This window comes from Chrysochloris asiatica, unplaced genomic scaffold (assembly GCF_000296735.1).
Source record: "Chrysochloris asiatica unplaced genomic scaffold, ChrAsi1.0 scaffold00004, whole genome shotgun sequence".
Taxonomy (NCBI): Eukaryota; Metazoa; Chordata; class Mammalia; order Afrosoricida; family Chrysochloridae; genus Chrysochloris; species Chrysochloris asiatica.
In genome coordinates this window covers 560783-573350 of record NW_006408522.1, presented here as the reverse complement: position 1 = coordinate 573350, position 12568 = coordinate 560783, and the positions used below count along the sequence as shown (strand labels likewise).

At 41.3% G+C, this 12568-nt stretch overlaps 1 protein-coding gene across 1 annotated transcript in view; it reads left to right on the top strand.

Annotated features, from left to right (window-relative positions):
* The window catches only part of MAP2K5 (mitogen-activated protein kinase kinase 5), a 349068-nt gene that overhangs the window by 8125 nt on the left and 328375 nt on the right, over positions 1-12568 (top strand). Inside the window, exon 2 of the mRNA XM_006831503.1 lies at positions 2119-2167. Within this exon, the coding sequence (XP_006831566.1) occupies positions 2119-2167 (49 nt within the window). The remainder of the gene's footprint in view (positions 1-2118; positions 2168-12568) is intronic.

Sequence of the window (12568 nt, the reverse complement as noted above, 5' to 3'; positions counted from 1 at the left end):
TCAAAGGCTCCAGTGTATTAATTTAATATATATACCTGAATATTAATATGAAAGCAATTTGCCATTAACAGCCAGTGGCCTCATTTGTTACACTCGACCCTAGCGGGCCTCGAACCTCTGATTAGTCTTACACGGTCTGCAACAACCCTCCAGAGAAATGAGGTTTGCAGACCATTCAGACATACGGGGCATGGGTTGGGAGGTGGCGGGGGCAGTCACTTTCTCTAGAACTGACCACTTCTCTTAGCTCTTCTGTGCCTTTTTTTTAAGCTGCCTCTGTAGACTAATTTTGAAGTGTTTTCAGCTTTATGTTGTTGTTAAGTGCCAATGAGTTGGTTCCAACCCATAGCCACCCTGTATAGGGTTTTCGAGGAGCAGTTGGTGAGCTTGAACTGGTTCAAACGGCTTTGCCTTCTGGCACATTAACCCACAGCACCACACCAGGACACCTTTTAGGTTCAGTTAAATGCTGCTATCAGGTTAGGTACACTGCTAAGATTTTCTTTTTACAGATTAGATTAATTTTGCTTAATAGTAAAGGTTGATGTTGTTGTTGTTGTTAAGTTCCATCAAGTCGGTTCCGACCCATAGCGACCCTGTACAGGGTTTCCGAGGGTGTAAATCTTTACAGGAGTAGAAAGCCTCATCTTTCTCCCGCAGAGCGGCTGGTAGTTTCGAACCTCTGACCTTAAGGTTCGCAGCCCGATTCGTAACTACTATGCTACCAGAGCTTAAGACATGTTTATATTATGTTGTTGTTGTGAAATGCCGTTGAGTTGATTCTGACTCATAGTGACCCTGTATAGAGTTTCTCAGGAGTGGCTGATGAGCTTGAACCCCAGACCTTGTGGTTCAAACCAACCTTTCAGTCCAGTGCATTAATCCATAGCGCCATACCAGGACTCCGTTTATATTATAATGTAGCATTATTGATTTATATCATTGTGACGGAAACTTGTGTCCTGGTGTGGTGCTGTAGGATAAGCACTAGTCGGCTAACTGCAAGTTTGGTGGTTCAAACCCACCATCCACTCCTTGGAAACCCTTTACAGGGTTGCTGCAAGTTGGAACCAACTCAGGGACACTTAACAACAACAATTATGAGTGCAAAGAACAATTTTGTTTGTTATGTATCAGGAGCTACATTTGTAGCGCATCTACAGTGTATTAGGCCCAAAGTTTATTTTATTATTTTATTTAGCCTTTGTATTACCACTACAAATATCACTAGATCCTTTCTGGAGGATAATTAACTTGAGGCTCAGAGAAGTTTGATGCCATCAAGTCGCTTCCGACTCATAACAAGCCTATGGCCAACAGGATGAAATGCTGCCCGGTCCTGGGCCATCCTCTGAATTGTTACGTTTGAGCCCACTGCTGCTGCCACTTTGCCAGTCCATCTCATTGTGAGTCTTCCTCTTTTTCACGGACCCTCCACTTTATCCAGCATGATGTCTTTCTCCAGGGACTGTTCCCTTCTTACAACATGTTCAAAGTATGTGAGACAAAATTTCTCCATACTTGCTGCTAAGGAGCTTTTTGGGTGTATTTTTTCTAAGCCTTCTTCCAAGGTTCAGAGAGGTTAAATAATTTGTTCCAAGTTACACTGCTAGCAAGTTGTTGTTGTGAAGTGTTATTGAGTCTCATAGCAGCCCTGTATATGGTTTCTGAGGAACAGCTGGTGGGTTTGAACTGCCGACCTTCTGGTTTGTGGTCAATATAGAACTGATATTCGAACCCATGGTAGTCTGCTTCCCAAGTCCCTTACTCTGTCCACTGCTTTGTATCCCTCAGCCTCTCTTAGAAGAAGCCAATTTTTGGGTAAATGTACAGCAGTATATTTGTATACACAGTTGAATTGAGAGTGAAAGTTTCCGTTACTAATACAGAGTAGAAAAGATTTTGTAGAATATTCCCCTGATACTCCCCTACCCCAAATAGAGATATAAACTCTGAGCTTACATTACTGGGCTAAGTGTGATTATGAACTAATGTTTTTATAGTTTATTCCAACATTTCAAAAATCTTTACCAGGTTCTCATATTTCCTCCAGGATTTGCCACATGTTAGCAATAAAGAAGATGGCTAATTGTGTTTCTTTATTCTTTCTTTGTTTAGGATGTGATAGGCCAGGTTCTGCCTGAAGCAACAACCACAGCATTTGAATGTAAGTCTGGCTTGTATACTTTGTTTCTTGACTGTTTCTTTCTGCAGTCATTTTTCAAAGGGTTTATGGGTTGCATTACTTGAGAAACTGACAAAAACAGTTTATTTATGATCATCATATGGTACATTTAAATATTTATAAATTAATGCAAGTTTAATGATGATTCTGAACTGAGTAATATTTTCTTATTTAATCATATCTTGGGTGTGCATATTTCTACAATATAGCTTTAATTACCAACGTGACCTTTATTTGCTCTTGCTCCTCACTGTAATAATATTGCTGGGACACAAATGAAACGTGTAAACTACCTGTGGGCCAGTGATTATTGATTATGAGATTTTAATCCATTGCTCCTTTAAAACATGACAATGAAATGGAGCATTTAAGCAAACATCGCATGAAGTGAGTCTATTTTGGTGGCATGGCAGGACGACTGGATAATGGCAGAACGTTCTGGGTCTTGAGTTCCCTACTAGCCCACCACTGTGTTGGCGATAGGATCAGGTGAACCCGGTCACTACATGAGGAGCTAAGGTTCTGAATACTGTTAGGAGAAGAGTTGAGTCCATCTGTTGCACTGGGACTCAGGAGCTGAGAAGGGTAAAGTGAAGGTTTGGAGTCATGGTTGCCTTCTTTTTATTTGCTGTCAGTGAAAGTTTGCATTGCAAATTCGTTTTCCAATCCATAGTTCCTGCACAAACTGTTCTGATGGTGGTTGCAATCCCTGTGAAGTGTCAGCACTCCCCTGTTTCCTGCCTGGGCTCCCCGTTTCTTTTCGTGTTCCCCTGCCCCTCCCTGCTTGCTCATGTATGCTTTTGGTCTCATATAGGTGACTGTTCTGAGGACACCTTCTTCACAAGTGTCATTGTTTGGTTTCAGTCCCATCTGTCATTTGACTGAAAGGTGACCTCTGGTCTTTAGTTTCAAGTTAGAAGGTTGTCGAAGGGCACTAGTTTTCGGGGTTCCTCTAGTCTCTTTCAGACCACTGAGTCTGTGTTTTTAGTTTTGAATTTGAATTTTGTTCTAGCCTTGTACCCATTTTAACCAGGACTTTCTATTGTGGTCCTGGCCAGAGTTGGTTGGTCATGGTAGCTAGGTGCTATCTAGTTCTTCTGGTCTCAAGTTAGGGGAGGCTGTGGTTCATGTGCATCTTTAGTCCTTTGAACTAATTGCTTCCTGGAGCCTGCATTTTTCCTTGTTCTCCTTAGCTGCAAGTTGCTTCTTAGATGGCCGCTCACAGCTTTGAAGCAGGCACTACTCAGCAGACTAGATGTAGAACATTGGCTTTATGAACTGTTTTGCCACTTGACCTAGATGCCCCCCAAGATTATGGTCTTAAAACTCAGTCAGTCCTGAGTTTCTGTAACTGTGCCCCTCTGTTCCCTATATATAAGTATATCTGGCACTATAGGATAAGCACTGGACTACTAACTGAAAGGTCAGCAGTTCAAAGCCACCAGTCACTCTTCAGAAACCCTATACAAAGTCCCTGTGAGTTGGAACCAACTCGATGGTACTTCAGAACAGCAACATATGTATGGCATTTATAAATATGTATGTAGAAATACCCACGGCCTTCTTCACCTATTTTGTATATATATTTGTATGTATCAAACAATATCATTAACATCATGTTGTTGTTGTGAAGTGCCATTGAGTTGGTATCTATTCATAGTGACCCTGTATAGGGTTTCTAAGTAGTAACTGGTGAGTTTGAACCGCCAACCCTGTGGTTAAAAACTGACCTTGCGGTGCTTTATCCCACAGCACCACACCAGGACTCCATTAATATCATTGTTGTTGTTGTTAAGTGCCTTTGAGTCGGGTCTGACCCATAGCGACCCTGTACAGGGTTTCCGAGGGTGTAAATCTTTATGGGAGTAGAAAGCCTCATCTTTCTCCCGCAGAGCTGCTGGTAGTTTCGAACCGCTGACCTTAAGGTTCGCAGCCCGATTCGTAACCACTACGCTACTAGCTGAAGATAATTTAAAAACTGCTGCAACAGTACATCAACAGGGAACTGCTGGAGATTCAAGCTGGATTCAGACAAGGGATGAGGAATGATAATCAAAGTTATCATTGCTGATATCAGATGGATCTTGGCAGAGAATACCAGAAAGATGTTTACGTGTGCTTCATTGACTGTGTGAAGACTTTCAACTGGGTGGATCATGATAAGCTGTAGAAAACACTTTTAAGAATGGGTGTTCTGGAACACTTAATTGTGCTCATGAGGAACTTGTATGTAGACCAAGAAGCAATTGTTTGAATAGAACAAGGGGACACTGAATGGTTTAAAATCAGGAGAGGTGTGCACTAAGGTTGTATTCTTTCATCATACTTACTCAATCTGAATACAAAGCACATAATCTGAGAAGCTGGGTTATATAAAGAAGAACATGGCATCAGTATTGGAGGAAAAGTCATTAGCAGCCTGCAATATGCATATGATCCTTGCTTGCTGAAAGTGAAGAGGATTTAAAACACTTGTAATGAAGATCAAATATCACAGCCTTCAGTATGGGTTGGACCTCAATGTTAAGAAAACAAAGCTTCTCACAAGTGGACCAATAATGATAATGATATAATGATAAATGGAGAAAAAATAGAAGTTGTCAAACACTTCATTTTGCTTGGATCCACAATCAACACTTATGGAAGCAACATTTGGCAAATCTGTTGCACCAGACCTTTTTAAGGTGTTCAAGAACAGAGATGTCAGTTTGAGGACAAAGATGCACCTGACACGAGCCATGGCATTTTCAGTTGCTTCATATGCATGTGAAAGTTGGCCAACGAATAAGGAAGATCATAAAAGAATTGATGCATCTGAGCTATGGTGTTGGGAAAGAATACTGAAAGTCCCATGGGCTGACAGAAGAACAAACACATCTGGGTTGGAAGAAGTATAAGCAGAATGCTCCTTAGAAGCCAGATTGGTGAGACTTCATTTCTTATACTTCACATATGTTATCAGGAGGCACCAGTCCCTCAAGAAGGACATCATTCTGGGTAAAATGGAGGGTCATCATTCTGGGTAAAATGGAGGGACATCATTCTGGGTAAAATGGAGATAGATTGGCACAGTGGCATCAGCAGTGGGCTCAAGCTTAACAACAATTGTGAGGTTGGTGTAGTACTAGGCAGTGTTTTGCTCTGTTGTGCATGAGTCAGGACTGACTTGAAGGCACTAACAACAACAAAGTATCACCTCACAAATTACTGTTAGGTATAACTGCTGCTGCAGGATTGCATATGTTTGTGGTAGTTGTCATTTATTCTTGTGCACGTCCCACTGCCTTCCTTTGTGAACTTCCCCCACAATGTGTTATCATCTTATTTGAAGATGAGGCCGCTTCTCAGTATAGGAATATTTATAGTTTCTCCCCATGATAGTCTACTTTTTGTTTCTGTTTATTGAGGAAATACTTGCTAACAGAAGAGTACAGTGAATAGATCCTCTTTGAAAGACAATTTGGCAATGCTTATCAAAAAGTAGGATCAATAATTATTACTTATTTTTAAAAGTTACTAGTAATAAGACTCTTAAAAATAATTTTCTTTTTTACTATCTTATTTTCTTTTATTAATCACACTGGAATTTTGATGCCATTGAGAAATAGTACATATATCTGAAATATATACATATTTGTGTTGTACATTTTATTCAGACAGACCCCTTGCAGTAACTCCTTGGGGGTGCCAGGAAGTTTTCATGGGCAATCTAATAGCTAACGTTTGGAGTACTTAAAATTGTCAGACACTGTGCGGAGAGTGTTCCATGGGTTATCTCATTTAATTTAACCGTCACAAGATCCCCATGAAGTACTTTTAAGGACTGTTATTACATTATTGTATTTACAGTTGAGGAAAGGACATCTCCTCTAAGCAGTTTGCTCAGAGCCTCACAGCTGGTAAGTGGTGCAGTGGGATAGACTCCAGAGCATATGTTCTCAACACTGTGCTGGACTTGTGAGAATGATCAGAATCTTGAAATCCTATATTCTGATTGTTCATAAGCATGGCAGAAGAAGAGCTTACTCTGTACACTGTATTTCTTGCTTTGGGGGACCCTCAAAGTAACACGAATACAAGCGGCCTGGTGTCCCTGTGTTTGCAACACTAGCTTCTAGAGTTAAGGTTCATAACAACAATACTGATTGTTCTAGCTATCATTTATTGATGGCCTGCTTTATACAGGTAGTATACTTACTAGATGTTTTCTCTAGATTTGCTAATCTTTACGATGGCTCTGTAAGATAGGAAAATTGTACCTGGGAGGAAACTCAAGATCAGAGATGTGAAATGATTGCTGAAGGTGACCAGCTAGGAGGTAGCAGAACCCAACTTCAAATGAGGGCCTCTTTGACTGTAGAACTTGCGCTCTGTCAAACAAGTGTGCTGAAGGCCTGGGATGTGTGTTAAGGTGAGGAAAAATGTTCAATCCTCTAGTTTTAAGTTTATAGAGACCATGCTTCTGTTTTCCAACTAAGATCAGCAGCTCTGTACCCATTGTTGTGTGGACCAGTTTAGATGGAATGCAAATTGAAACAAAAATACACATAGAGAAAATGATGACAGTCATTAAGTTTTGCTTTGGCTTGTGTTACTGTATACTTTCCATTATAGACTTAAAATCCTGGGCTGGCTTTTTTTTTCAGAATTGTTCTAGAATGACCTTATCTTGTGCGCAAAAAAAATCTGAAATCAGTAAATGGGATCTTGTTGTTGTTGTCATTGTTAAGTGCCATCCAGTTGATTCCGACTCATAATGACCCTGTATAGGGTTTCTAAGGAGCGGCTGGTGAATTTGAACTGCTGACCTTACAGTTCAGTCAGACCTTGTGGTCCAGTGCATTAACCCACAGCACCATACCAGGACTCCCAATGGGATCTAGCTATAAGAAATAATTGGGAAGGTAAGAGTGATGGTGTTTCTCTGCAAGACATGATTTCAGGACCTTAATCCTTTGCCATCGGAACCAGGAGGGCATTTACTTGATAACCTGGAAGCATCAGTCATGCTCAGGGACAACTAAAAGGCCTCCAAAATGTTTCATTTGTTTCGCTTGGGTTTGTAGCAGGGCATGAAGCAGATGGCAGGTGAAAAGGCTGAGAAGCCGGCTACCAAAGAGAAGAAGCCTGAAGTCAAAAAAGCCAATGCCAGTGGCAAAGCTAAGAAGGCTAACCTCAAGGGCAAAAAACCCAAGAAGGGGAAGCCCCACTGCAGCCGAAATCCTGGCCAAGTCCGGAGGAATTGGCAGGTATTCTCAATCGGCCATGTATTCAAGAAAGGCCATGTATGAGAGGAAGTAGTCAGCCGCTGAATCCAGGGTTGAAAAGAAGAAGAAGGAGAAGCTTCTTGCTACTGTCACAAAGCCAGTTGGTGGTGTCAAGGATGGTGGTACCCAAATAGTATAACCTGACTGAAGATTTGCCTCAGAAGCTGTTGAGCCATGGCAAAAACCTTTTCAGTCAGCATGTCAGAAGACTGTGGGTACAGCATCACTCCTGGGATCATTCTGATCATCCTCACTGGGTGCCATTGAGGCAAGAGAGTGATGTTCCTGCAGCAGCTAGCTAGTAGCTTGGTCCTTGTGACTGGACCTCTGTCCCTCAGTCGGGTTCCTCTGTGGAGAAAACACTGGAAATTTGTTAATTGCCACCTCCATCAAAATTGACATCAGTGGTGTGAAGATCCCACACGTCTCACAGATGCTTAGTTCAAAAAGAAGAATCTATGGAAGCTAGACGCTGAGAAAGAGAAATACAAGATTACAGAGCAGTGCAAGGCAGATCAGAAAGCTGTGGGTTGTAAATTGTGCCAAAAATCAAAGGCATTCCCCAGGTCCAAGGCTACTTGTGTGCTATATTTGCTCTCACAAATGGAATTTATCCTCACAGATTGGTGTTCTAGATTTCTTACAAAGATAAAACCTCATTAAATAGCTGATATATTAAAAAAAGAATTGAGAAGATAATGTTTGCAAGCTAACTCACTGGAGTTTGGGAGATATTTCAGTAGTTTATGAGTATGACAGAATAACCCTTTAGTAACTAAAACGTTAATCAAACAATATTTCTAATACTTATATTTAATACTGAAAAGTATGCCTAATACCACTTAGTTCTTGTACAAAAGAGGTGGATTTATAATTAATGATATGAATTAGGCAGCAAGAGTAAGGCCAACCATCAAGTGGACCTGTTTTATGTCAATCTAGGTAGACCAAGGGTGAGAATGGTCACACAACTCGGAGAAAGTAATCACTGTTGTGGAGTTGTACTTGTAGAAACTGTTGGATCGGTGCATATTTTGCTGTGTATGTTTAACAACAATAGAATTAATAATAATAATAATAAAAGAATGGTTTGGGAGTAGCTACTTATCTCAGGATATTGTTGTTGTCTGTGTTATACGGTATCATTCGAGTCACTGCCACCTCACTGTGACTCCATATGACAGAGTAGAACTGCCCCATTGAGTGTCTTAAGCCTGTAATCTTCATAGCAGCAGATCACCTGGTCTTTCTCCCATGGTGCTACTGGATAGTACTGATCACCAGCCTTTTGTTTAACAGCTTAATGCTTGATTGTTGCACCACCAGGACACCTTTTATCTCAGGACTTTGTTAACTCATAGCGACCTTTCATAGGGTTTCTGTGAAGTGGCTGGTGGTTTGAATCACCAGTCTTGCAGTAGCAGTCCAGATAACTGATACCAAATCAAGGCTTCTTAGAGTGAATACACTTAAAATAAGTAAGAATTCCATAGCAAGTTGTGAAAAAAATAAAAGGATCACTTGTGTGTTAGTCAGTTTCCATGGTTGCCCCAATGAGCCATGCCTCCTGGTATTCATATCCTTGTTTAGTTGCATCCCATACTTAGGCTTGGCCTGTGTATCTAACAGTTGTGGAAGTGATGGTAGCTTCTGAAGTGAAATTCATAGAAGGCAGTGCAGCAGAGGCAGAACAAGATGGCAAAGTGATAGAGACTCCTGGTTATCCCCCCAGCAACTAACCTACTGAATAACAAATAAAACCAAGCCCAGACTGTGATCACAGAACTCTGGATGGCAGAGGAAGTGTTGGAGAGTTGGAGTGGCTCAGAAGCTGGAAGAACCTATTCACTAACATCAGGAGTACTCACTCATCAGCTATTTTGTTGTTGTTATTGTTGTTAAATGTCATCGAGTCAGTTCTGACTCTTAGTGACCCTGTATGGGATTTCTCCTCCAATTCTGATGCCATGTTTTTCTTTATATAACCCAACTCGGATTATTTGCTCAGTATACAGGTTGAATAAGTATGGTGAAAGAATACAACCCTGTCGCACACCTTTCTTAATTTTAAACCATTCAGTGTTCCCATGTTCTGTTGGAACAACTGCCTCTTTGTCTGTGTACAGGTTCCTCATGAGCACAATTAAGTGTTCTGGAATACTCATACTTCGCAGTGTTTCCCATAGCTTATCGTGATCCACACAATCAAAAGCCTTTGCGTAGTCAATAAAGCACAGGCAAACATCTTTCTGGTATTCTCTGCTTTAAGCCAAGATCCATCCGACTTTAGTAATGATATCCCTCATTCCATGTCCTCTTCTGAATCTGGCTTGAACCTCTGGAAGTTCTCTGTCAATGTATGATTGCAGCCGTTTCTATATTACCTTTAGTAAAACTTTACACTCATGGGATATCAGAGATATTGTGCAATGATTTTTGCATTCTGTTGGGTTACCTCTCTTTGATATGGACACAAATATGGATCTTTTCCAATCAGTTGACCACATAGTTAGTTGTTTTCCAAATATCTTGGCAGAGATGAGTGAGTGCTTCCAGTGCTGCCTCACTTTGTTGAAAAGAAAAACGTGGCATCAGGATTGGAGGAAGACTGATTAACAAACTGTGATATGCAGATGATACAACCTTGATTGCTAAAAGTGAAGAGAACTTAAAATACTTACTGGTGAAGATCAAAGATGGATCTTTACATCTCAATGTAAAGAAAACAGAAATCCTCACCACTGGACCAATAAACAACATTCTTATCAACAGAGAAAAGATTGAAGTTGTCAAGGACTTCATTCTTCTTGGGTCAAATATCAACACTCATGAAAGCAGCAGTCAAAAAATCAAACGACGTATTGCATTAGGAAAATCTGCTGCACAAGACCTTTTTAAAGTGTTGAAGAGCAAAGATGTCAGTTTGAAGACTAAGGTGCGCCTGACCCAAGCCATGGTATTTTCAATAATCTCATATGCATGTGAAAATTGGACAATGAATAAGGAAGACCATAGAAGAATTGATGCATTTGAGTTATGGTGTTGGAGGAGAATATTGAAAGTACCGTGGGCTGCCAAAATAACAGATCTGTGTTGGAAGAAGTGCAGCCAGAGTGCTCCTTGGAGGCCAGGATGGCCAAACTTTGTCTCTCATACTTCAGACATATTGTCAGTAGGGACTAATCACTGGAGAACAATATCATGTTTTGTAAGGTGGAGGGTCAGAGAAAAAGAGGAAGACCCCCAGTGAGATGGATTGGCAAAGTGGCAGTATCAATTGGCTCAGGCATGGCAACAATTGTGAGGTTGGCCCAGGACTGGGCAGTGTTTCATTCTGCATAGGGTCACTGTGAGTCGATACCAACTTGATGGCACCTAACAACAACAACATGGGGTTTCTGAAGAACAGCTGGTAGGCTCGAACCACCAACCCTGTGATTAGCAACCAGATGCTTATCCTACAGCACCACACTAGGAGTACATTTTAGGAGCAAGGTAACACCCCAAACAGGGGGCACAGAAGGGGAGCTGTTGCTTGGTTTTCTTAAGGTAGTACAAATTGACTGTGAGGGTTTGTAGGACCTCCATTTGGGAGGGGTGAGAGGAGGTTGTGGCACTGTGAGAGAATGCTGTTGAATCTCACTGAGGCTCAAGGCAGACAGTAAGATCAGATAAACAGCAAGGGCAGTAGAGTGAAAGGAATACTTCAGACTGTCAGGGCGACGCAGCATACAGGTTGGGTAAGTATGGTGAAAGAATACAACCTCAAATCAGGCAGTAAGACAAATGGCCTCCAGCGGGAGACCAGAGATAAGCTGTACAGGAGCCTGTGAGGGAAAGACATAGAGAGCCTCCCATCTTGCCACACGAAAATCAACCCCCACTGCTTACTGTCAGTGCCTGTGACCAGCTAACACACCGCCATGTGTGTGTATTGAATTCCAGAGATCAAGCATCCAGAGCACCTAAATCAGCACCGAAAAAGCCTTTGGACCTCAGGAGAAGATATAAAGCCTGCTGCTACTGGGTTGATTCTGACCCACAGTGACCCTCTGGGGCTGAATGGAGCTGCTCTGTGGCATTCCAAAGGAATGCTCTGTGGCATTCCAAAGTCTCTGTGAGACTCTGAAGAGATTGGCTGTCACAGCTCTGTCCCATGGAGCAGGTGGTGGGTATGAGCCCCAGCCCTTTGGGTGGCAGTTGGGTACTTGGCCCCTGTACCATCAGAGCATCCAATCAGAAAAATTTCCCACAACCAAAAGAATACAAAATTTAAAGTGAAAGAGCAAAGATAAAAAAAATGGCCCAAGTTCAACAGGAAATAGTAAAACACACAAAATCACATGAGCAAAAGGACCAGTTAAAAATAAAACATAAAGAAGAAAATTTCTCCTGTAGATGCAAGAATAATTCAAAGAATTGGTAAGTTTCAGACTAGGTTGTAAAATATAATTAAAGAAAGCAATGCTAGATTTGACCCATTTGGATACTAGTGACCAAAGGCCAGAGGAATTATGGGATGACATCAAAAACATCACACATAGAGAAAGCCAAAGGTCATTAAAAAGACAGGAAAGAATGAAAAGACCAAAATGGATGTCAGAAGAGACTCTGAAACTTGCTCTTGAGTATAGAGAAGCTAAAGTGAATGGAAGAAATGAGGAAGTAAAAGAGATGAGCAGAACATTTGAAAGGGCAGCTCAAGAGGACAAAATAAAGTATTATGAAATATGCCAAGATCTAGAGTTAGAAAGCCAAAGGGAAGAATGTATCAGCATTTTAAAAAAAAGTTTTTGTTGTGCATTGAGTGATAAGTTACATGGGAGAACATTAGCTTTACATTTATCCTATCGTATTTTGTTTCATTGCAATAATTAGATTCCCCTCCATGCATCATCATTCAACAGCATTTGTTTCCATTCCCTCTGTTATTTATTTATTTTATTGGATGTATACCGAAGCACTCAGGAATACATAACCATTCAAACAACCAAAGGGTATACCCTGCATGCCAGCCCCACGTCATCATCTCTGCCTCCATCTCTGGCGTCGCTACTTCTCTGGATAGGGTCCCACATTCCTCTCTTCTCCCTTGATGGTCCCAGGGTCCTCCGAT